This window comes from Cyphellophora europaea (genome assembly GCF_000365145.1).
Source record: "Cyphellophora europaea CBS 101466 unplaced genomic scaffold supercont1.2, whole genome shotgun sequence".
NCBI classification, from domain to species: domain Eukaryota; kingdom Fungi; phylum Ascomycota; class Eurotiomycetes; order Chaetothyriales; family Cyphellophoraceae; genus Cyphellophora; species Cyphellophora europaea.
In genome coordinates, this window is record NW_008481808.1 from 674,704 (window position 1) to 698,725 (window position 24,022).

Genomic DNA, 24,022 nt, shown 5'->3' on the forward strand with positions numbered 1-24,022 from the left:
TGGCCGTACGACTCAACAGCTTCGGGTGTTCGCTTCAAGGCTCTTCCCAAGATTCTACCTTAACATCGAAGAGAGCATCATCACACCACCTGCCCAAAAGGCTCTGAATTATCCTGCTGCTCTGCCTGCCCAGGCTTTAAACCCTGGTCGGGAATCCGCGCCCCTCGACAGTCAGACACCTCTCGTTGATAGGCGAAGCCATCCACTCTGCTCCGTCACCCGCCTTCCCAGCTGTCTGGAAGTCTCGTTCGGCTGCGTGTCATCAGGCGCCACAGCATCGGGTCTAGTGCAGAACGGCATCTGGCGGTGCCCGCAACCAGGCCTAACTTGACCGCTTTGAGCTCCAACCTGACCTGGGCTGCCTCGTTCATTCCTGTACGTACTCATTTCCAATCTGACTTTACTTCCCATTCCACCATCTGAGTCTGACTTTGTGGGCGTCACTCTTCGTAATCGGCCTGCGTCACAAGACTCCTCACCAGGATACCCTCTCATGCTAGCTGGCCAATGGCTCTCGCGCCTCTACCTGACTCAGGGCTTACTCATCACACAGGTGCTGCCAAGCGGTCGCAAGCTGCTGCGCTCCAAGTCCCCAACCAAGCGCGATTTTTGTGCTCCAGCGCTGTCAAACTCACTGGCGTCTTTCGGGGGCGAGCTTGGGGGCGTATCTTATGCCGTCGTCCCCCGTGACCAGGCCCCATAGTTGCCCGAAGCACGGTTGACTGGCTCCCCGGGTGCCCACCGCACCACCTGGGCAGCGCGCTGATGTGCACCGCGCATATACTGCACTCTTGCTTGAGCCGTACGCGCAACTCAGAACCGTTGCTTCCCCGGGGTCCGTTTCTTCCCAGTAATGACGGACCCACACGATGCTTTCGGATTCCACGATAACGTTGCCTTCTCGGACACAACCGAGACAAACTTCAATTCCCCAGCCATTTCGATTTCTCCCATTCAGGCCGAGGGTTTGGGGCGGCGAGTGAGCGCTACTAATCAGGACATTGCATTTTCATCCTTACACGACGCCTCATCTGCCAACCAACGCTACCCTGCTTACACCAATAAGCTAACTAGTACTTCTTCAGCACACCAGGTGCCATCAGGATATACTAATGGTGTCTTAAATCCCTCCGAGAACATCCACCATACGAAATCTCCCAGCTCAGGCAATCCAACTACTAATACAACTAGCGCCTCTCTGAACCTTGCAAGCTTCCGATCACAGCCTTGGGCTTCGGCTTCTGCTTCTGTGCCTTACTTGCATTTTGCGCCACAGCCAATTTACGAACCAACTGGTGTATTGATCAATGAGCACACCGAAGCCTTTCAGGAATTCGACACTCCAGCGGGAGTCAGGTCGGTAAGCCAATCAACAAGCGAATCTCCACCAGAGAAGCAGGCCGACTCAAGCACGTCAACAAGAGCTGCAGATTCAAGTCAACCAGCGAAGAATACGAAGACCGTGAATGCATTTGTCCCTCCACCACCACCGAGGTCAGTCCTCAAACGCAAAGCAGACTCGCTCGAGTCGCCTGTGAGCAGTGACGGCAAGAAGAACGAGCGTCCTTCGAATAAGATACGCTCAGTGTCCTTCGAGCGGATGTCCGGACGCGGTCCAGCGTCTCCCGATGAGACAGAAGCTCAGTCGGACAAATCATTCACACAGGGTCGCCCTCCCACTACCACAAGTCAACAAGCTCGACGAACCCGGCAATCAGCAGCTTCAACGCCACGATCTGGGCCAATTCCAGTGCCACCCGTGTCAACAGCAGAAACTCCGGGACAGCGAGCAGGATTCAGAGCTGGCACGAGACCTCCATCTGGACACCCACCTTCTATACTGCCACCCGAGAAAGTCTTTCCGATACAGATAGGCTCAGACCTATTCCGCTTGTCTGGCGCTTCAATATCCTCCGATGGTAAGTTTTCTGATCTCGACATAGATTCATGGCTGATAAGGTACAGCCCCATCCTACTTTACGCAGTTCTTCGAGGAGCAGATTCGCCAGAATGAGGAATCTGGCGGCGTGCGCACTCTTTACATTGACCGCGATCCAATAACCTTTCGCGACATTGCACGCCATCTACAGGGCTACTACGTCAAGCCGCAGGATGGTAGTCACTTTGTCAAGCTATTCGCCGACGCACAGTTCTACAGCCGTATGTCGAGCCTGCATCTGTCATCTATCACGTCTTCCCCTGTCCCCCTCCCAGATATTTCAGTCCTTTCCCACCCGCCGCAGCTAACGCTCAAGCAGTTCCCCGACTAATAGACCAACTTTTCGAATCGGAAATCTTTATTCAAATCGGTGAGCGCCATTTCCAAATTCCCAAAGACGTCTTCTCGGAGCCTGGCAACAGCCCGAACTTTTTCAGCCTAGGCTTTGCCGTCTTCTTCAGCACTCCTGGTGAAGTCTTCCCAGGCCTCGACCGACGTGGCCTACTGCGGCCCCCGTCCATCACTCCGCCCTACGTGCCCGGCCGCAGCGCCGAAATTTTTGCCGAACTATTGCACCTCCTGCGCGGGTATCCACTGCACATCCGCAACGAGTCCCACCGCGCCGAGCTTCTGCGCGACTGCCGATACTTCCATCTCAGGGGTTTGGAGCAGAAGATCATTGCGCACAGTATCGCATACAACCTTGCGCGCGAGCGGCACGAGATCACACTGCGCCTAGAGGACGTAAAGCCTAGTGGCGTCAGCTTCACACCCGATGCATCCAGTGTGCCATCGCCGCCGAGCTCGCCTTCCCACCACACTCTATCAGTGCCGACAGCCGGCTGGGTTTCGTATGCGCGCCCATTCACGGACGAGACGTCCTACGAACTGGTCGTTGAGATTGGTGGCGAGAGCATGCAGCTCGACCTGACGGATATGCGGGCAGACTTCCACAATCTGACCAAGGCACGGGTAGGGAGCCTGTTCCAAGTGGTGGCCAATAAGATGAACCTACCTACCAACGCACCGTTGGGCCTAATGGTCTTGAGTCAGGGGCAGGGCCAAGCTGGAGAGGGCAAGAGTCCTGGGCATACTCCACTAAGCGAGGACCGTGTGAAGGTGCGATTCGAAGAGGCTACGAGCGTGACATTGGATGGAGAGCGGATTGAGGTGGATGCGAGCACGGAGTGGGGTCGAAGGATGTTGTACGGACCCGATGCCGGGGACGAGAGTCAAGATGAGGATGAAGCCATGGGAGAGGAAGATGACGAAGAGGAGGAGCAGCAGCCGCCGCCGCCGCCGCCATCATCGATGGGACGGCAGACGAAGACTACGGCAGCGCACCGGCCAAGCCCTGCCGCGCCAGGGCAGAAACACCATCCTTCCCAGCAGCCGCAGCAGCAGCCACAGCAGCGACCAAATCCCCACCAAATCCCACAGCAGAGCCGCACGCACGCCGCACCACCACCGATTCAAACGGGTCACCCCCCAACCGATCCCAGGGAATCAGCCACCTCGCAGTCGAAGAAGCGCAAGCGCCCATCGACCTCCAACCCCTCCCCAGCGCAGCCCATTCCCTCGAAGCAGCAGGAGCAGCAGCCGGCGACCGAGTGGATCATCCGCGCCGCGCAGTGGCGGCTGCGGGTCCAGCCCAACCCGCAGGACAGCATCCGCGGCGGTCTGGAGATTGTGTTCGTCGGCGTCAAAGTCGACGCGTTCAGTGGGGAGAAGGGCCGGAACGAACAACGCGGCTTCTTGAGCGCGGGCTGAACTTCGGGTGGAGGCGTAATTGTAATGACGGGGCGAGTTCTAAAAAGTGTTACATCCTTTGTGTTTGCATGGGCTGGGCTGGGGTTATCATTGCTCGGGCCCGGGGGTGTGTGTAAAGACAAGGCCAAAGGACGCAGAGCTGGGGGGCCAGGGGTGCGCATTTACTCTTTTGGGCTATAAGCGCGCCGCCGCCGCCGCCGCCGCTGCCGCCTTTTTGGGGTGAGGGTCAACTACGAGGACATCCAGAGGCCTCCTGCTGAAAGAGGAAAATGGTCCTGTGCCCTGTCAAAGGAGCTGTCTGTGCTCACATAACACCACTTTCTCCTGGGGATTCGCTGCGACCGCTGCCTCTGGCTTCTACTTCGTGGTTGTGGGCCGAAACGAGGACAGGGCCGCCATCGTGTGAGTTCTAACGAATGTGGCGAAAGACATGGGCTCCTTCGATGTATCCCGAATCCTGCAACTATGCTACGCTTCGCGAGTGGCTCGATTCTCCCTCATCCCGGGGTCTGCAGTTGCTGTCTAAGGCTGGGAGGGACCACTAGGACTTTCTTGGGAATGAGCCCAAGATACCGAGCAAGCAGTTAGGGCAAATCAATCGAGTTTGTTGGCGATGCGGAAGCCCTTCGTCAGTCACCGCAACGTATCTGGAAAGAGCATAACAGGTCACCCATCGATGGCCATTGGGAGTCCAGTCTGCGTTTCATAAGATCGTGGGGGCTGCAGGGTCGGAACGATCACTTTCTGGCGCAAACGGGCTGCGCCAACTGATGGCTAGATCAGGACGAGCGTTGATGTTCTTTCTGGCTGCTGAGACGGAAACGGGAGGCTTGAGGGCCTTGTTCACATTGCATTGGACTGGGACATTTTACCAAGGGCTCTTGAATGAAGCGTCGACGTCTTTCATACGAGGCTTATCGTGTGCAGGAATATACGATGACCTTCGAATGTTGCAGTGGCTACTAAGCACTTCAATGCGGCGGGTAGAGCCGCCCTGCCTCTGGAGAATGAGGTGCTGCAGCGTGAGTGCGGCCTGCAAATCGGTCGGTATAGAGCGATGAAGCTCTCCTTGGCTCGGGACAAACGGGTTCGCGGAGAGCCAGAGAACAGATGTGTTTGGCGTACGTATCTAAACAGACTACGAGCGAGCGAGAGCTAGAAAAAAACCGTTTCCGCCGGGAGAGTGGAAAACATTTTGACCTTGCCTCTGAGATGTGTCGTGGCGGTGGTGGTGGCACCGCGTCGCCACAAGATGCGCATGCTTGCCTGTTAGCTTGCGTTGTGTTGCTCTCGCCTGAAAATACAACCTTGGGCAGTGTGACCTGTTTGCCTCACAGGTGTCTTTCGGTAACACAGTCTTGATTTTACTCATGCGGTAGGATGCAGCTGACGTCTGGGTTCGGAACTATGCGTCGAACAGCAAAGCTACGTGCATGTCTGCTTGTAATCAAGCCATAGAAGTCAGATTAATGTGACTGCAAGGAGGACGCGGCATTTGGCTGGCGGTGTGGTTGGTCTTCTCATCCTTACCTTCAGCCACCATCAATTGTAAGAACAACGCCTCAAGGAAGAGTGCACGGTACGCGCGTCGCTGGGAGCAGCTAATCCCCTGCTTGAGCCACATGCGATCACAGGCAAGCCAGTTTGACTAGCGGGATATCCTGTTCTGACACGAGGACACCGCCGGGATGATGGCAACTCGATGTGGCTCAGCAACAATGTCAGCCTCGAAGCAACTGCGGAAAGCATCATTGCTTTGTCCAGGCGTCAGGTCTTGAGGATCGAGGATCGAGGAAGTCTCTTGTTCGTATAAGATACGGTGTTGCCCATCCAATAAAGAGAACTACATTTCTGCGACGGGTCAAATGCCAAACGCGGATGGTGTGATCAGTGAGTGTTGCGCAGGCCATCGAAACGAAGGCACCGTCTAATGGCAAATATGTGGACCAATGGCATAGTCATGCTGACTTGCCACAAGGGGGTTAGCTGGACCAGCAGACGGTTGAACCAGACTCGTCAGTGTCAATGAAATGATTAGCCGCCGCTCTCCGGCATCTGACCTGAAACGGCAGGCACACTTTCCCATAACGGCGACTGGGCCTATACAACAGCACTTGTATGGGGAAGCGGTACGCTGTAAGAGACTGTCACATAAGAAGATTTGGAGGGCGCCACGATCGATGAGAAGCACGATTGTCGATGCATGCGCGAGTTCCACCTGGCAGATCAAACAAGTTTGGCATTCTAATGTGGTCTAATGAGCCAGGCAACACAAGGCGAGTGGTCTGGGGAAAGCTCTGGAACACCGTGATGGCTTCCTACCTACTTCACGAGAGAGACGCTCTCGACGACTCCTAGCTCTGCAGCCTTGCTGCTCGTGGAGGCAACATTTTCCTTGTTTTCTCCTGCTCCCTGATGCTGGCGCTTGCCGGCAGCCATCCTTTGGAAGCATTGGGCATAGGCCTCGTGAACATTGGGGATCTCCATATTGAATTCGCGCATCTTGTTGACCAACTTAGTGGTGTCAAGCTCGCAATTCGACCTTCCAGCCTTGATCACCTTGGCCTGTTCGTCCAAGCTGAAATTCTTCCACTTGAAGTCCGGGTTGACATACTGCTTGTACAACGACAGAACTTCATTGTGGCTGATGGCACCTGGGTTGGTGAAGTTGTAGACGCCGGTCACCTTCTCCTGTGCGAGCTTTACGCTGCATGGCAGGAGATCGGTAAGGATCGAGTTGCTGTTGGGGATGTCGACAACATGGTCGTATTTCGTGATCTTAGTCACAAACGAGCGTGGATTCAGGTCGTCCGATACAGGCATTCGGAGACGGAGGATCAAAGTGTTTGCTTCGTAAGCTGAGACAAGCATTCGCTCGGCGTGAGCCTTGACGAAGGAATAGTACGAGCCGGAGAAATTGGCTGGATCGGTTTCGGTGAAGCCAATGCCCGATCCCATAGGATGCTTCTCATCGTAGGCGTAAATGCCTATTGCATAGTCAGCACGTTTGCTAGGGAGCAGTTTCCTTGCGGAGTCACGCGCTTGTGAACCCCAGGCAACACCCGTAAAATTATAGAACGGATAGACTCCACACACCATCCCCAATACGAAGACCTCGAGCGAACTGCCGCAGGCCGGGCTGACCAGTCTTGCCAGATTGGGGGAATGGTACCGTGACGTGATGCTTCATAATCACAGGTGCTGTGACATCCCAGCCTCGTCCTTGAGAAGGGGGTAGCAACACACTTGGCCTCGCCCAAAATCTCCACGGCTTCATCAGACCAGGTCGTTCGACCCATGACAAGGAATAGGGCTCTACTCACATCCGGTAGCATAGATTGTGCAGTGAATTCCCTGCAGGAAACAGCAGTCGGCCAGATTGTTGGTGCCGATGAGGTTGGCACGGACGGTCGCAGGTTTGTTGTCTTCGCACCAATCCACATTGGGACGACCAGTGACACCGGCGCAATTGAGGACGTGAGTCGGTTTGATGCGATTCAACTCGGCCAGCACAGCTTCGCGGTCCTCCATGCGGATGGTGGTTGAGTAGACTTTGTGGCCTTGCGTCTTCAGCATCTCGTACAGGATGCCCGCAATCCATCCATTTCCACCCCAGATAAGAAAGACTTGGTTCTTTTGGTCGCTCATGATTTTTACTAGATCCGCGTCGGTACCGTAAAGACGAGGACAAGAATGGAACGGGAGGTGGTTTTGAAGGAGGGTTCAGGACAAGTGGCAAAGGGATCAGGAATGCAAGGGATGAAGGGGACCTGCATGGTGCATGACCCTTGCGCCGCGACGCGAGACAACGCCAAAAACAAAATAGACACCCCGAAACTTCGTCGACGACAAAAGAACAACTGCGTTGAACATTAGTAGTCACAATGCTGCCGATGGTGAGAAACCAAATTGCAAAGGCGGTGGGCGCATTTGTGCTGTACGCCCTCGTCTTGTGAGTCTCCGGAGCCAGTCGTGCAGATGCTGGATCTAACGCACAGACAGTCACTTCTTCAAGAATATAGCGACCTCAACACAAGTCAAGTCCTATCTGCCAGCGCTCCCCGAGCTCCCCAGGATCAGTCTCAACTACCACAAGCCGCTGTTCAATGAGAGTAAAGTCGCGCTGCTCATCGAAAACCGGCCGGTGCCGAATATCGCGCCCATGATGCTTGCCTTTATGTCGACACTACCGCCGGACTGGAAGTTCCGTTTCATGGGCTCAGAGGCATCGGTTGCATACGTGAATAACTCTGCAGCCATCCGGCATCATGCAGCCAGCGGCAAACTCGACCTAACCTATATACCGAAGAATATGAGCACCAATGGGCAAGAGGACATCAGTCGGTTTCTGACGAATCTCTGGTTGTATGAGACGGTGTTGTATCCCGCAGAATGGCTCTTGATATACCAGACGGACAGTATGTGATGTGGACTTAACCGTGTCTCGCTTGCTCGCGGCTAATTGTACCTTGCAGGCATGATGTGCGGCAACCACAAGGGCACCCTCGACGAGTGGCTAGACTACGATTGGGTAGGCGCACCTTGGGGCCTCAACAGTCGGTATGGCGGCAACGGTGGCTTATCTCTGCGTCGAGTCAGCTCGATGATTGAGGTTCTCCGACATCAACAACGGCAGAATTTCTCCGAGCCTGAAGATGTGTGGCTGACGGAACGTCTCGGTCACCTGCCTAATTCTAGGACAGCTAACGGCACAGAGTCAGTCAAGTTCTCGGGCGAGTCCATTTGGTACGAACAGCCGCTCGGCTACCATACGGGAGGCAGCGGTGCATGGTTGGCGGGCGGAATCTGGGGCACCCCCGAAAAGCGACAGTCGATTTATGACTACTGTCCCGAGATGAAGATGACGCTGGGAATGGATTTGAAGGTGTTTATGCCTCAGCAATGTAATAATAACTGGTAAAGAGGACTGTAGGACAGGAGCGAGCATGTCGAGTGTACTGTAGCTGTATAATACCTAGTGCTTACAAGTAGGTACTGCTACGGGTAGTAGCGGCCCCCAAAACCCCCCCAAAACGAGGCTGTTGGACGCCAAGATGTAGCCTTGTCACTCACTACCTCTGGCATACTTATTCTCTCGCGATCATGGAAGCTTTCTTGCATCTTCTTCCCACAGCATCTTTCTGAACGCCATCAGTAATCTACTACAAATTACAGACCTCGGATCTAGCAGTATTACTAATGATACCGTCTAAGACTAGCGTCCATTTTCGTTGTGGCCCCTTGCGCAAAGAACTCCAGCATTTCACTTTGTGGCGACTGTCTCGGTCACTTTAAGCTGTTCCTGCTGAGCTTTTTTAAACTTGTACATCACAACCGAGTACCTGCATACGGAGTCAGCAATAGCCCGGAAGTATGCCTTGCGCCAAACTTACATGACGATTCCCGTTATGGCCATGAAAATACCGAATATGCCTCGATCGCTGGCGGTTCGGCCACTGGTAATCCATCCCAGAGCCACGATCGAGCACGTCTTCAAATGACCGACCACAGTACTGCTGACTGGTCCAGCGCCAGCCACGATAAAGAATTGTGAAATGTTGATCAGGGCAGCCATGAGCCCGCTCTGTCATATGTCAGCAGTGACCAAGGATCCAGTGCCGGGCGCGGGTTATACATACGAACAGAATGAGGAAGTACTTCTCGAGGCCCATCTGTGACCATTGCGGAGTCTCGTCGGTGAAAGGTATAACATACAGCAGCAAGAACGCACTGATGGGCGCCTGGTTGAATAGGAGCTGCATGCTGTTCATGTTGAACTTCTTGTGGAACGTTCCAATCCAGACCGTGTACAGTGAGCTGGCCAACACGCCCAAAAGAGCGAAAAATACCCCCAGTGGCGACGTCTGGGCTTGTTGTTTCTTCCCGCGCCCTGTCTGCTTTGTGTCATAGTACGACATGATGCCAACCCCGAGACAAATCGGCACCAGGCAGTAAACGGCCTGTCTCGGCACCTTGGATCCATAAAAGACAAAATTGATGATCGCCGTCAATGGTGTGAGGAGCACTCTCACAAGCTGATAAAATGCAACGGAAGAGAATGCGAGCGATAAGTTCGGCAGAATGACATTTCCGCACATAGCCACCCCAAGCGGTAGCATCGCCACTAGTGTTGCTCGTTGGGGAACAAACATGCCTACGCTCGGCCTCGAGGCATACCAAAGCGTGGCTGCCGTGACGCTGAAGTGGAAGGCCGCAAAGGTCGACTGATTGCGCCGCAGTGACGGGTCCTTGAATATCTGTTTGTTTGTGAAGACCTACATGGTAAGCAGGCGGCGTTGCAAAGGTGTACAACTCCTTACTATTGCAATTGTTGCGAGCGTATTGACCACCGTCCAGATCAGAAATTGTCGGCCCTTGTTGGCTTTGGTCTTGTTCGCTTCTTCGGCCTTTTCGATGTCTTTGTACTCGGGCGGCTTCTCCTCCTCCGGTATAAGGCTGGTGGTCTCTTCCTGCGAGGTACGACTTGATGAAGGCGCCATCCCCCTAGAGTCGGCCATGTGCTCTGAGGAGCTTCTTGAGGAACTTCTTTCGTCTGTCATGGTGTACTGCAACAAGTCAACAGATGGAAGTCTCACTCACAACGCGTGCAGATAACCAAACACGCGGCGTTGCCTGGATCAAGCGCATGGAGCAAGGGGTGTACGAGAACGCAGGGATGGAATGCAAATCCACCACCCTCATTTCGCCTCTGACCCCTCGCAGATGCCTTCACTGTCCGGAACGGGATATGTCAAGACTACTTGAGTGTGTACAATCTTTTTGTTCGCTAGGTCACACACCTCCTACTATCCAACGCAACAATGTCGACCCCCAATGGCCACGTAAATGGTGTTAATGGCACCAATGCCATCAGAGGCACTTATGGAGTTAATGGCACCTTCGAAGGTGCGCCTATCCTTACGGGCACGGTCAAACACCAGCCAGATCCCAATGTGCGCAACATAATGATCACAGGCGGTGCAGGCTTCATGTGAGTAAGACCACCTCAACAATTTGTGCATTACTGACCATGTCCAGTGCCTCCTGGGTCGTTCGCCATTTCACTTTGACTTACCCAGAAGCCTACCACATTGTGTCCTTCGACAAGATCGACTACTGTGCCAGCCTCAACAACACCAAATGCCTCGATTCGGCCCCCAACTTCTCATTCGTCTTCGGCGACATCAACGATCAAGCTGCTGTGCTCCGCTGCCTCAAGCAGTACAATATTGATACCATTATGCACTTCGCTGCCATGTCGCATGTCGACCTCTCCTTTGGCAACTCCTTCGCTTTCACCGAAACCAACGTGGTAGGCACACACAAACTGCTTGAGGCAGCCGTCAAATGCGGCATCAAGAAGTTTATCCATGTCAGCACCGATGAGGTCAACGGTGAGCACGAGGGAGATGACCTCAAGGAAGACAGTCTGCTCAAGCCCACCAATCCTTACGCTGCAAGCAAAGCCGCCGCAGAGATGTACATCGAGGCGTACCAAAAGTCATACAACCTGCCCTGCATTATCGTGCGCAGCAACAACGTCTATGGCCCCCACCAATATCCTGAGAGTAAGAAGACTGGCCTTTGTGACCTTGTGCTGTGTAGCTATGCTAATCCGCTTGCGCAGAAATCATCCCTAAATTCACCTCCTTGCTCGATCGCCAAAGGACGCTTCTCTTGCATGGCAACGGCGCCAATCTGCGCCGCTACCTTTTCGCCGCCGATGCCGCCGATGCTTTCGACACCATTCTACACAACGGTGTGCCAGGACAGATCTACAACGTCGATTCTGTGGATGAGCATTCCAACATCGAGGTCGCGCACCAACTGCTGCGCCTCTTTGGTATTCCAGAGGAAGAGGCCGATAGGTGGGTCGCTTACACCCGCGACCGCCCCTTCAACGACAGCAGATATAGGGTCAATGCGGACAAGCTCAGGGGTTTAGGGTGGAGACAAAAAGTGGGATTTGAAGAGGGGCTGAAGGTGACGGTAGAGTGGTACCGGAGGTTTGGTAGGGGTTGGTGGAAGGGAACCGAGGGCTTGTTTGATAGTGCCTTCCCCGAGGTGGGCGGTGAGGGCGTTGTGGGCCGGGAAGGCAAGAAAACGCCTTTGATCGAGGTGCAGCAAGCAAAAATGTCGAGCGCTGGCGATGTGTCAGGACAGCAGGCGATCGGGAGTGACTTCTTGGGAGTGCCGGGAGCGGAGGCTTCAAATGCGGCGAGCCTGCTGGCCGCCACAGCGGCAGCGATGAGTGAGCGGCCAGGCAATGTGGAAGGGGGGCTGAAGCGGAGCAACACCAGGAAACGAGCACGGGAAATTGAGACTGACGTTGAGGGCGAGGGCAAGGAGAACGAGGATGTGCAGGCCCGCGCCAAGAGGCAGATGCTGGACGAGGGGTTCGTGGACGAGGAGACGGTGCGTTAGGGGGTTCGGAAATTAGCAGTGTGTGTTTGTGTACGTTAAATCAACTTTCCATTAATGCAAGGTACGCACGATAGACAAAATTAATTGTCCTTAAGGGCCTGCGACTGTATCTTGAAGAGCCGGTAGACCCGGTAGGGGTGGAAAAAGGCCAGACTTCCACGGAATGCAAGGGATGAGCATCGGACCCGGGGGGATACCAAAAGACCCCTTTTTGGATTTCCATCCCTTGCTAATTTTCCGGCACGAGGGGACTTTTCATGAAGGGAGAGGTGTCGTGATTGCCAGTTTTTTTGAGATGTGAGAAAGGAGAAGACCAAGAGAAGGGAACAACACTAGGACCTTGGTCGTTGCTCACAGACACCATACTGTCCCCCCCAACGATGGTATTGCGAACCGCAGCGGGCTACCTGCACCGCTACCGATCAAATGGCCACGTCACCTGGCCCAGCATCATGGGGGAGCCCATGCTCTTCCCTATGCTCGTCGTCCTGGCCGTCATGTACGTTTACCGCTCGGGGGCAGCCATTACCGCGCTGCTCATGATTCCCCCATCCCCCAAAACTCATCGAGCACCGAGTATAATAAGGCTGACCACAAAGGCTTCGCGGCCCCCAATAGCTGGCTACTACCGCACAACCCATACCCAAGCAAGCTCAAATCCGTCGTCGCATCGCACTACGCCAGCCTCCCCAGCGTCTCGTTCGACGCGCACCCCTCCCAAACCTTCCTCTCGCGCTACCCGGCCAACAAGACGGCGCTGTACGTGGAGCCGCGCGAGGGCGTGACCTTCATGGTGCCGCTGCTGCTGCACATGATCCAGGTGGTGCCGCCCGACTGGCGCTTCGTGTTTTTTGGCTCGCAGGCCACGGTCGACAATGTGCGCGCCAGCGGCACGGCGGCCATGCACGAGCAGTTGGGGAAACTGCACGTGAGGAATCTGGAGGAGCAATGGGGGGCTGGGTGGGGGAGGATGGGGTGGGATGAGAAGGGACAGATGAGCATGGATGAGATGAAGAATCGGTTGTTGACGAATCTGACGTTCTATGAGCGCGAGTTGGCGGGGACTGAGTGGTTGTTGACGTTTGGGAGTGATGCGGTCTTGTGCTCGAATTCGAATGCGAGTGTGGACGATTGGTTGGGGTGGGACTTTGTTGGGGCGCCGTGGTGAGTTGCTTTTTGTTGTTTGCTGTTCGGTGCAGAGGGACTTTTGCTGACGTGGAGGTAGGGGCAATGGTGAGCGTTTCGGTGGTAACGGTGGCTTGAGCCTCCGGCGACTGTCGCGCGTGCGTGAGGTGCTCGAGTTCCAGCGACGAATCGATGACACCACCGCCGAGGACTATTGGATGAGCGCTCGTCTGGCCTTGTTGCCCGATGCTAATATGTGTCCGCCTGGAAAGGAGCGGGAGTTCGCAGTAGATGAGATCTACCATGAGTGGCCGATGGGCTTCCACATCAACCCATCACGCTTCTCTGAGGCAGTGTGGAGGCGCCCGGACCAAAGACGTAAGATCTATGATTATTGTCCGGAGATCAAGATCATACTTGACATGTACCTCGACCGGGAGAAATGCCCGCAGCAGATCGATGAGGAGCGCAAGATTCTCGATGATGTGCGCAAGGAGGAAGAAGAGAAGCTGATGGCTCCGGAAATCGCGGCACAGGAGGCCAAGAAACAGGCGGAAGACCTTGAACGTCAGAGAGTGCAGAAGGAGTTTGAGGAGGCGGAAGAGAAGCGCAAACTAGAGGAGGCCGCCGTGGCGAAAGCCAAGGAGGAGTTGAAGGCGGAGATGAAGGCGGAGGAGGAGGCAAGAAAGAAAGTGGAGGAGGAAGACGCAAAGAAGAAAGCGGAGGAAGACGCGAAGAAGGCTGGGGAGTCGGAAGTCAAGGGTGCTAGCAAAAGCACGGAACAAGAGAATGCCAACAGCGATTCTCAGTCTACAGGTTCGACTTCGTCCGCCACAGGCAAGGATCCATCTTCTGGCGATGACCATGACAAAGCGGCAGCTGGCGGCAGCGCACAGATCGACTCATCATCGAAGGATATGGAGGCGGCCGGGGAGATGATCGACGACCATGACCGGCAGGGTGGTTTTGCTCAGATCGAGAGCGCCGACTCCGTGGACCATTCTGCAGTTCTCGAAGAAGGTGACAGTCCAATCGCCCTGGACCCTGATGGTATTGACATTGGCGCACCCTTCGTTCAAGAGGGCTAGATAATAAGTCGATAGATGGTGAATTTTATTGTGATTTAGACGCCCGTAAGTGTTATCGAAAGGGGATTGTTCGCCACATGCCCAAATGCTCTATGCCTTCCTCGTCCCAACGACCTAGCCGCTCATCTGTGACAAAGCCTTGACTAGCGTACACTTTCTCGACGAAGACTTGGGCATGGGCAAGCACATTGCCAGTCCACCCATGTCCAACCTCGGCGTGATTATCAGCTAACCAGTCAGTTGCCGCTTGCAGGAGTCGCCGATTAAGACCCTTGCCTCTTGCATGAGCCATTGTAGCCACCCGTCCCAGCTTGCAGTAGGGTTGCTCGGCGGGATCTTCGAAGCCATTGGGGTGCGGCGCATGAGGAGGTGGAACTATTCTCAAGACGGACACTGGAACTGCAGCTGGGGTTCCTTCGTCTTGAGGGGCCGGAGCTGTTTCGTACAGGATCCAGTGCCAACTTTTGGGGTCGTCCTCGTCCAACTCGGCTTCGAGCGCGCACTTCTGCTCGTCACAGAAGACTTTGACCCTCACCTCCATTGCGTCCAAGAATGCCTTGGGCGCTCCTTGTGGTCGCGGATTGGCTGGAAAGCCGTGAGGGGCCACTACAGAACCGGGGGGAGGCACCATGACTGCTGTGTATACAGATTCGGCCATACCTCCGTTTTGGGCCTCTATGGGTCCCTGGTAGCTGGGAGTGACCATTGGTGAAAATTGCGAGTGATCAGTGAGCGCAGTCGGGAAAGGAGCCCTCCCTCGAAGCTCAATCGTGACTGCTGGGTGACCAAAAGAGGAATATCAAACACGACTAAGTACATCGAATCATCTCCTCTTCTGGTAAAGAAGCGAAGTACAGGGGAACGTCGTGCTGTCGGCCAATCACCATCGACTATCCTGGGCGGTATCGGTCTCTCGGCTAAGCTTCCCCGTTCGGAGCACCCTCCACTACATCACGGTCAATGAATTCTGTCATGGCGTTACTTGAAGTTCTTGCTGGTACACTCAATGTCGCTCTATTACGATGCCGTGACGGTTCTCAGTGGGGATCAGTCACAAGGCTCGTTGAAGTCACGCGTATACAACCCTCATGCGGGGCTGAAGTCGAAGCCGGCTCATGTATATGCCTTGATCTCCGAAAGCGCCAAATATGATGTCTTTTTGAAGGAAGTTGTTGACAACGCTGGTCTACTGGCTCAAGAACCCAAGGTGAGTGCTCTTCACTGCAATGCAAAGTCGCCGCTGACTGACCTAGCCGACTCGGTACGTATTAGATTACCCCACTGCTTTCCATCCTCCTCCTTCATGACCACTTCTTCGCAAAAGGCGGCATAGCCGCATCGGCCAATCACGCTCTGAAGATCGCGATCGAACGGCACAAAGCGCGCTTGCAAGCCGAGTTCACGAAGTCCAGGCTGAAGCGCAAATGTGGCACAGTTCACGATCTGAAGAAACTTCTCCTCAGAGAGAAAGAACATGTTTTATCACCAGGACGACCACAGCCAAGGTGGGTCAGGATCAACAGACTTCGCTCTTCACTGGATGAGCAGAAAGGTACGACGTTTGCAGGCTACCGAAGTGTCGCGTCTGTGGCCCAAGTAATCGAGGCCAAGCCGTCCGAAAATCTGCTGTACGAAGATCCGCATGTAACAGATCTTGTTGCGATCCCATCTCACGCGAACATGACTAATACTGAAGCCTATGAGAAAGGAGAAATTATTTTACAGGACAAGGCGTCGTGTTTTCCTGCGCAACTACTACTGGGCACGACAGACGAAGTGGTAGGAGATCTACTGGACGGCTGCGCCGCTCCCGGCAACAAGACCACGCACTTGGCCTCATTGTTGGAACCGAGAAGGGTCTCAAAGGAAAACTCCCTTCAAAAGATCTACGCATGCGAGCGTGATGCGAACAGGTCTAGGACGTTACAGCGGATGGTCGACAAGGCTAGAGCACGGGCAGTTCAGGTCCTCCCACGGCACGATTTCCTGGCCTTAGATCCTTGTGACGCGCGTTTTGCCAAAGTGACGCATCTGCTCCTGGATCCAAGCTGCTCGGGAAGCGGCATCGTAGGGCGCGCAGATGTACCTGTGCTACGCCTGCCAGCTGACCCACGAGCTGAGACGACGTCCAGTAACGTTACTTCCAAATCGAAGAAGAGAAAGCGAGCAGTGCCGCTCAATGAGCCAGCTCAAAATGATGAAGCCACGGAGGAGCAGCCTGCGGCCAGTGCGATCAAGGATCCAGAACGGCTGGCCAAGCTTGCAGATGTGCAATTCCGCATCGTTGAACATGCCATGAGCTTTCCTTTGGCCCAGCGAATCACCTATTCGACTTGTTCGATACACGGTGAGGAGAACGAGGCTGTAGTAGGTCGGCTACTTGCCTCTGCGGTTGCGCAGCGCCGCGGCTGGCAGGTCCTGCACCGCGACAGGCAGCCACCGGGGCTCAAAAGTTGGCCGCATCGGGGCCTGCCATTGGAAGAAACAAGTGACCACAATCACTTGCAGGGCAGTTTGAGTGCCCAGGACCTAGAAGGCTGCATTCGTTGCTCTGCGAAGGATGCGGAAGGTACAATGGGCTTTTTTGTGGTAGGCTTCGAGCGCGATGTAGAGCAGATCGCCGATGGCTCCACGAAGACAAGCAACGGCCAGCAGAAACAAGTCGATCACGAGGATGCTTCCCAGAGTGACTGGGAAGGCTTTAGCGACGGCGGTTGAGTACAGCCATGGCGGGTAGCGTCGAAGAATGGCAGATTCATAGTCTGCTTCAGCAGCATTCAATCAATGCTGTAGAACCCGCCAGGCATTGTTACTAGTATCAACGATTGACCATGTAGGCAAAGCCGCTCCCGTTTGCGCACAAGACCGAAACACGTTGCTTGATAGGCTTGATAGACTTGATAGTGCCGTTCATGTGGCGTCTAATAATGTCTCGGCTCCTAGCGATGCGCACCTGAACCGATCGAGGTCTCATTGACAGGGCGCCCCACCGCCTAAGGCATTCGAGGCTTCAGCCCAATATTTATGATGACTACTCATACACGCAACTTGGCGGGGCTTCCTGCATTAATTCTGACATAACCGTTCTAGACTCGTTGTCCTTTGGAAGTTGCAATCGTCAGGAAGAATGTGGTCTAACGAAGGTGATTGTACCGCTTTGATCTAGCAAGAGGGACGCATTTGTCAGCAACCACACCTCACCACCACTTCACGTCCTCGCACACAATTAGGATCGACACAACTGCTGTGACAGCTGCCATGGCGACAGTGATGGGCCTGGTCGCTGCTCGGGCCCTTGACGAGGCCGTCACTGACCCTGCTCCGAAAGGAGAGAAACGTCTCATTACGCGCAACAGGACGAGCTACTCGTGCCAAACATGTCGCCGCCGAAAGATCAAATGCGACAAACAGCATCCTGTCTGCGGTAGCTGTCAGAAGTCCAACGAAAGTTGCGTCTATGGCAAGCTCGAGCATGCTGCAACTACACCCGCCCGCGGTGGCCAGGTTGCGAAACGTAGGAGCAGCTTCACGTCGAGTGGAAGACGAAGTCCTCCATCATTTTACCCAGCAGCCGAACTTGGCAACGGCGTTATCCAAGGTCTCGAGCAGCAACTGAACCGGCTGACCACGTTGGTGGAGACCATACAGAAAGAGTCTGCAGGAGTCCACGGTCCCAGACTCCCACCTACGCCGGCTTCGCTGGTGTCGCACAGAGATACCGAAGACGACAACAGGGCTCAGAGTCAGCATTCCGACTCTCCTAGCGTTGGCTCCGACGCGGCTGTTCAGAGAGCTGGCGAGCTCAGTGCTTCACTGTCTGAACTCGACATCGCGAAACAGAAATCGGAATACGTTGTTGACACTAAAGGCCGTTTTTGGGCTCATCTAGCAGACGAACTACAGCAGCTTAGATACCTGATCAAAGGATCCCAAGCTTTTCCGACCGAACAACCATTGAAAAATGCCATGGGCCTCGAGATTAGCGAGCAAAGCGATCATAACAACTGTGATGGGTCTCGGAATCCGGTCGACCCTAACGCCATTGTTGACGAACCAATCGACATTCACCAATACCAGCAGGTCGACGCTGATTTTGACTCTGATAGATGCTGGCCTTGCCACGTCAAGTCCGGAGACAAATCCGTTCTACTCCTGTCTCGAAGACTGAGGAAGCTTGATATCGATGCTGCTGAAGTAAACTTGCTCTCGAATGTACCGACAGAGGCACAAAGCAATGTCTTATTTCGTGCTTGGGTTACCGGAGTGTGGCCAGCTCTACCAGTCTTGCCTTTACGCCTTACGTTCCGAAGATATGAGCAATTCTGGAGCTGGAAAAACAAACTCAATGGCGATACTGACAAAGAAACCGAGACTCCAGACATGTACACCATGACCGCCCTACATGCCATTTGGTACACGGGTGCCCTGTCATTGTCAACGAGAGGTTTCCAGCGCCTCTTCCCTGGGCTGTCTCGAGCTCATCTCTGCGCACAGTACCACGATCAATGTGTTCGTTTATTGACGACCCTCTCTTTCCCTACGAACAACCAGACGTGGCTGCTCGCGACCATGGTCATGCTCCAATCTGCACCCTGTGGCGAAGAAGACCCTCTGCAGAACAGCGACTACGTCAACCTCATGGTTCGGCTTGCTCAAGCTCAAGGCTTACATCGTGAACCTACCCTCGCCGAGCTTCATCCCATGGATGCTGAGATTCGGCGTCGTATTTGGTGGCAGATCATGCAACTAGATACTTCGCTTGCGGTCGCGAGTGGTTTCCCAACCTGTACCTCTGAGGAAACTTCTGATGTGCGCCCTATTAGCCAGGTCAAAGAGATGTTCATCGGCTCCGATGAAGAGAAGTCATTGTTGCAGCTTTCTGCCAACGGAGGAAAGAAGATTGAGGCTGTTGATGATCCTTTTGGGCCATCGACTTCGATCTCGTCAACGTCAGCACTGGTATCCAGGACATATGCCTCTATCGCCGTCGCAACACGCAAATTGGTCTCTCTGCACATGCGAACTCGGCCTGTCAACAAGATCGATCTCCTCGAGATGAATCAAATTATCTCCGCCACAGAGACCGAAGTGCGGGATGTGATCAATAGTATTCCAACCAAAGGGGTACCAGAATTTGGATTCACTCCTGACGTCTCGACCACGCGACTTACGCCTCCGACGGATTGTGACCCAATGCTGGAGGGCCCACTGCTCGAATCTGAGATCACCTTCTGGACTGGGATTATGACTGAAGATCTGCCTACGCCCCTCGGGCGATTCCACCGCCAAAGGCTTGCTGCGTTTCACAAATGGGCCAGGATCTTCCTTTCCATGATGTGCGATAAGTTACACTGCATAGCCTACGCTCCTTTCCTGAAGAACCTGAGAAGCAAGCTTTGGGATGGTGGACGGCAGTGTGCACTGCACCATACCAGCGCTTACTTCCGCAAATTCATCTCGCTGGCCAAAGACCCAGCAATGCAAGCATTCCGTTGGAGCTGGCCTGGAACCGCTCAACCCATGCACGCCGCAATCATCTTGCTCGTCGACGTCTACGAGCGACCCCAGAGCGTCGAGGCTGCTCGCTCCCGTGCCCTGATCGACGAGGTCTTCTCCCTCTCTGACCCAGAGAGCGGCATTGTGGGCGGGCCCAACGGCGCATCAGCCCAGAGACCTTTCCGCGAGGGGGGCGCAGATGCATGGGAAATGCTTAGGAATCTCCGAGCTTCGGCGTGGCGTAAAGCTGGCCTCGACCCCAACGCGTTGTGGACACAAGAGCAACAAGTACTCGGCGGAGTAGCCCAGCCCCTGACTTCGGAGCAAAAGATCGCTCAGAGTCTGCGCGAAGATACTTTATACGAAGGCAGCACACCAGAGCCAAGCCACAAGTTGGCCATCACCACCGCCATCAGCGGACTGCACCGGGACATGGAGACCGCCGAGCAGGCTCGTCTACATGCGACCGACAACACAAAGACGGCTCATCAACCGAATGGCCCGCAGCCCCCCGCTGACCCAGCGGCCAAGCGACTGGTCAGGCTCCCGGGCCAGCAATCGATGCCCTTCCCACTCCTCACCCAACAACCCCCGCAGCATCCGGCCCCTGTCCATGTCCCCGGCCCGGCGAACCACATCGACGCAACCAGATACGACGGCGAGGCGCCCGAGGAATGGCAGGAAGCCGAAAGACACGCGACGCAACAGCTGCCGCAGCAGCCGCGCGCCGCGCTCAAACCCTTCATGTACCAGGCGCCCAACGGGGGCGACGTTGCCATGACCATGGCCCAGTCCTACACCACCACCACCACCACCACCACCAACAACAACAACGCGTCTTCTCAACAACTGCCCACGAACGGAAGCATACCCGGACCTCATCCATCTGTCGGACAGCAGGTGGCGATGAACTTCAGTCAGCTACCAGGAGGAGGAGGAGGAGGAGGAGGAGGAGCTCTAACAGCTGGCTCTGGTGTCGGTGTAGGTGCAGGCCTGCTGCCGTCGGACCACATGGATTTCGAGTTTGATTGGGACGCGTGGGACGCCGTCTTCTCCCAATACTCTGGCTACGCGGACTTCTTGGATGAGGTTGACCATGAGGCCATCTACAGCATGGAGCAGCCTACCCGGTAGGAGAAACAACATCAGCCTTAGGGTTTTTGCCGGCCAATTCGTGATGAACACTTATCGGCATGGCCTGCACACATTCGAAGGACAGCACTTCGGTATGAGCTACGTGGTGTTCTGACTTACAGCCATTACCTAGCTTGGCATTCAACGGCTCGCCTTGTCAAACTATGTAAGGCAGTCTACCGAGGTGACAGACGACAACGATTTTGGTGATTTCCGTCATCACCGCCAACACGTCCTTCTTCGGCGACAGAAGTGACGGCTCAAGCTCAAGCACCCGGGCAAGCAATGCCAACGTGTCTCCAGCAACGACGGCTCCATCCGGCACTGTCGAGGTCAATATCTGCCCTGGATACACCAGCACACGAGTCGAGAGGTGGCGCTAGCAACACGAGTCTAAGGGTCGGTGGTCCTGTCAGCGGTATGACCGATCTCTGTTCGTGTTGAATTCTGAGGAAGGAAAGAGTTCACATGTGGCGCACCGGAGGTGGCGAGCCCTCGATTCCTTATCAAATGCATAAGAAGTCCTGAACACTGCACGAGGAGACCTGCCGATGTTCCGTATGAGTGTATAACTCGGATAAACCTCAAAGTCGAGGAGCTCGTTGAGTGGCTCCCGTCATGAGGATGGCAGCAGCAGGGCAAAATATAGCAAGCGGCACGGTGCCAATGTGTATATGCGCGCTGGCGGTGCCCAGACGCACACTTTGTCACCAGTTTGTGTGCTTCCAGACAGTCAGATTTGAGCTGCCGACAGACTGCTCATCTCTCCTCGAAATATTGCAGTGCCCTGCCCGGTCAAGCTGAATATGCGTCATTGAGCCTGGTCTTGCTGCTACACTGCCGCCAGGCGCGAGAGAATGAGAGCACTTTTCAAACAAATCGTGCTTCAGGTCGCGGGTGATGTGTCTCAAAGTGATTCAGTCCAGCGGGCTTGAAGACACATCATCTCTCTGGTTTCTTGAGTGCTTGCAGCATGCCGCGACAGCTGAGATCTAGGATCCCGACTGCATTTTCTTGGGTCTATCAAATGCAGCATCATGGAATATCGGTCTCGTAAGTCATGGGCTTGACGAGCGGGGAGCCATGGCCGTCTAATCCATTCATGGGGGGAATGAGCGGGCTGCCTCTTGATGAGCGCTTGCTCATGACATCGCTGCTGCTCGACTCAAGCTCGATTTGATCGTCCTTACTCCTTTTCATGATTTTACCAGCTGTGTAAGCACAGCTTCCGTAAGAGAAACGAATAAGGGAATCTCCAGTCAAGCTGCCAATGATGAAAACGTCTTTGGCAACTTCCATGTCCTCGTGCGCCTTTTCGCGAAAGGTGGAGCCTGAAACGAGATCCGAATCTCGGGAGGAAGAGCCAGGCAGTAGCTCATCCTTCAGGTTGTTTGAAAGGTAGCGCATAGTGCCACGCCTCCCGACCACGTATGCAAGTGCCGCCACCTGTCGTTCGAAGATCTCGCCAACATTATTGCGAAGTGACAATATTGTGGTTTTGTCGTCGTCTCGCATCTCGACGGATACAATTTCGGTGTTCGGCATACCCTCGTAGGTCAAGTCCCAGTTGCGATTGAGGTCAAACGTGGACGATTTTGATCGAGAAACTTTTGGACGCTTGTCCCTTGAAGTACTTGAAGACAATGCGGCGAGCTTCATGCGCTTGTACACACCGGCGTACTCTGGATACGAGTGCGAGTGACAAGCTCGTAAGGGCGAAGGATGGTTGGAAGGATCCCACTTGAAGATATGAATGAGCTTCTGCGCCGGATTCGAGGAAATTATAACATCTGCAGCGCTGAAACCGGAACCGATTACCAGAAGAGGTAGCTCTGTCGGGGTCGTTGGTAATGATGGAAGTGCCTTGAGGGGCTGAAGAAGCGGTCGTGGCGGTATCATTTCGGAGAAGATACCTGTTGCAAGGACAACGCGCTGGCAGCGCATATCGTGGGAGGCGACGTAAAATCCACTGCCTTCTCGCACAATTGCAGACAGCTCAATACCATTGTATACGGTATCAGAAATGCTTACTTGCTGAGGATAGGCGGCGAAATAGCTGGCGACCTCACGTCGAGTTGGTCGCATATAGAAAGGCAAGGGCTGGCCATGCCGACTTTCGTAATGCTGGGCAAACGTATATCCTGGTAGCGAAAGCATTCCTGCATAGCTCAGGGCACCAATGTCCCAGCTGGCCTCGACGGGGTTGTCGACCCACTGGCCGCCGGCCTCTTTCGTATTCCCAACGATGACATGAGACACGGCCCTTGCTGGATCGTAAGTCCATTTTACGCATGTAGCAGTGCCCTCGGTCTCGCCGTACGGTCGTATCAATGCATCGAGGAGCACATTGACAGGCAGTGCTTGGGTGGAGTATGAGTACCTGGACGCCAGAAAGTGCTCCGTCAGGTAGTCGACGTCGAGCTCGATCAGAGACGGACTCTTCTTAAGTTTCTCGTGCAAGATGCTGTCTGGGTGAGGACTATCGACATTGTAGAATGGTATATGGCCGTGGAGGATGTAGGACAAGATTAATGCGGAGGGACCATTTCCTAGAGGTCGGTTAGCTGCGCTTGACGGGCCCTCGGGCACGGCATACCAATAATGAGGGTGTCAACCTCCGTGGGCAAGTCTCGTGCCATGGAGGTCCGGTCTATACCGCGACATATCGAAAGAGTGTGAAGCTGGGGTAGACTTGTCTACGGCAGAAAATATTCGAACGGCTCCATCAAAGTCACGGCGGGATGTGGTCCAGCGGGAGCGAGTGATGATGGAGGGGTTGCCGCCGTTCCAGATCGCCCGGGCGAAAGCCCCACATTGACTCGTTCTCGTTCTTTTCTCATCCGCTCCAACGAAGCGTCATGACTTGATGGGTTTACCTAGGCAACGCCCAATGATGCAAAGTTATGGCAACCTATTGACTGAGTGAGATTGCCAGCATTCATCGCCCATCTTGCCGTGCATGCTGACTGGAGTTGAAGAAGGAACAATTGCAGCGCGGCATGAGGTTTGTTCGGGAATGGACGCGCCTGCCACATGTATACTTGTA

General features: G+C 54.6%; 10 protein-coding genes across 10 annotated transcripts; 6 read left to right on the forward strand and 4 right to left on the reverse strand.

Annotated features, from left to right (window-relative positions):
- Positions 1–1,600: 1,600 nt before the first annotated feature.
- On the forward strand, positions 1,601–3,709 carry HMPREF1541_01737 (uncharacterized protein; the record flags this gene model as incomplete). Its single annotated transcript, XM_008716094.1, has 3 exons — positions 1,601–1,919; positions 1,966–2,160; positions 2,259–3,709. The coding sequence occupies 3 exons, from the start codon at positions 1,601–1,603 to the stop codon at positions 3,707–3,709; spliced, it is 1,965 nt and encodes a 654-aa protein (XP_008714316.1).
- Positions 3,710–6,031: 2,322 nt separating this feature from the next.
- On the reverse strand, positions 6,032–7,357 carry HMPREF1541_01738 (uncharacterized protein; the record flags this gene model as incomplete). The annotated part of the gene is made up of 2 exons (XM_008716095.1): positions 6,032–6,696; positions 7,033–7,357. The coding sequence occupies 2 exons, from the start codon at positions 7,355–7,357 to the stop codon at positions 6,032–6,034; spliced, it is 990 nt and encodes a 329-aa protein (XP_008714317.1).
- Positions 7,358–7,593: 236 nt separating this feature from the next.
- Positions 7,594–8,630, forward strand: HMPREF1541_01739 (uncharacterized protein; the record flags this gene model as incomplete). Its single annotated transcript, XM_008716096.1, has 3 exons — positions 7,594–7,661; positions 7,712–8,127; positions 8,185–8,630. The coding sequence occupies 3 exons, from the start codon at positions 7,594–7,596 to the stop codon at positions 8,628–8,630; spliced, it is 930 nt and encodes a 309-aa protein (XP_008714318.1).
- A 342-nt stretch (positions 8,631–8,972) lies between these two features.
- HMPREF1541_01740 (uncharacterized protein) lies at positions 8,973–10,227 on the reverse strand (the record flags this gene model as incomplete). The annotated part of the gene is made up of 4 exons (XM_008716097.1): positions 8,973–9,051; positions 9,103–9,293; positions 9,349–9,984; positions 10,030–10,227. The coding sequence occupies 4 exons, from the start codon at positions 10,225–10,227 to the stop codon at positions 8,973–8,975; spliced, it is 1,104 nt and encodes a 367-aa protein (XP_008714319.1).
- A 303-nt stretch (positions 10,228–10,530) lies between these two features.
- Positions 10,531–12,133, forward strand: HMPREF1541_01741 (dTDP-glucose 4,6-dehydratase; the record flags this gene model as incomplete). The annotated part of the gene is made up of 3 exons (XM_008716098.1): positions 10,531–10,700; positions 10,748–11,277; positions 11,337–12,133. The coding sequence occupies 3 exons, from the start codon at positions 10,531–10,533 to the stop codon at positions 12,131–12,133; spliced, it is 1,497 nt and encodes a 498-aa protein (XP_008714320.1).
- Positions 12,134–12,585: 452 nt separating this feature from the next.
- Positions 12,586–14,346, forward strand: HMPREF1541_01742 (uncharacterized protein; the record flags this gene model as incomplete). The annotated part of the gene is made up of 3 exons (XM_008716099.1): positions 12,586–12,632; positions 12,656–13,297; positions 13,359–14,346. The coding sequence occupies 3 exons, from the start codon at positions 12,586–12,588 to the stop codon at positions 14,344–14,346; spliced, it is 1,677 nt and encodes a 558-aa protein (XP_008714321.1).
- A 52-nt stretch (positions 14,347–14,398) lies between these two features.
- HMPREF1541_01743 (uncharacterized protein) lies at positions 14,399–15,004 on the reverse strand (the record flags this gene model as incomplete). The annotated part of the gene is made up of 1 exon (XM_008716100.1): positions 14,399–15,004. One exon carries the CDS (start codon positions 15,002–15,004, stop codon positions 14,399–14,401), a length of 606 nt encoding a protein of 201 aa, XP_008714322.1.
- Positions 15,005–15,352: 348 nt separating this feature from the next.
- On the forward strand, positions 15,353–17,064 carry HMPREF1541_01744 (uncharacterized protein; the record flags this gene model as incomplete). The annotated part of the gene is made up of 2 exons (XM_008716101.1): positions 15,353–15,553; positions 15,619–17,064. The coding sequence occupies 2 exons, from the start codon at positions 15,353–15,355 to the stop codon at positions 17,062–17,064; spliced, it is 1,647 nt and encodes a 548-aa protein (XP_008714323.1).
- A 540-nt stretch (positions 17,065–17,604) lies between these two features.
- Positions 17,605–20,976, forward strand: HMPREF1541_01745 (uncharacterized protein; the record flags this gene model as incomplete). Its single annotated transcript, XM_008716102.1, has 1 exon — positions 17,605–20,976. One exon carries the CDS (start codon positions 17,605–17,607, stop codon positions 20,974–20,976), a length of 3,372 nt encoding a protein of 1,123 aa, XP_008714324.1.
- A 1,035-nt stretch (positions 20,977–22,011) lies between these two features.
- On the reverse strand, positions 22,012–23,615 carry HMPREF1541_01746 (uncharacterized protein; the record flags this gene model as incomplete). The annotated part of the gene is made up of 2 exons (XM_008716103.1): positions 22,012–23,525; positions 23,573–23,615. 2 exons carry the CDS (start codon positions 23,613–23,615, stop codon positions 22,012–22,014), a joined length of 1,557 nt encoding a protein of 518 aa, XP_008714325.1.
- Between the last annotated feature and the right edge of the window lie 407 nt (positions 23,616–24,022).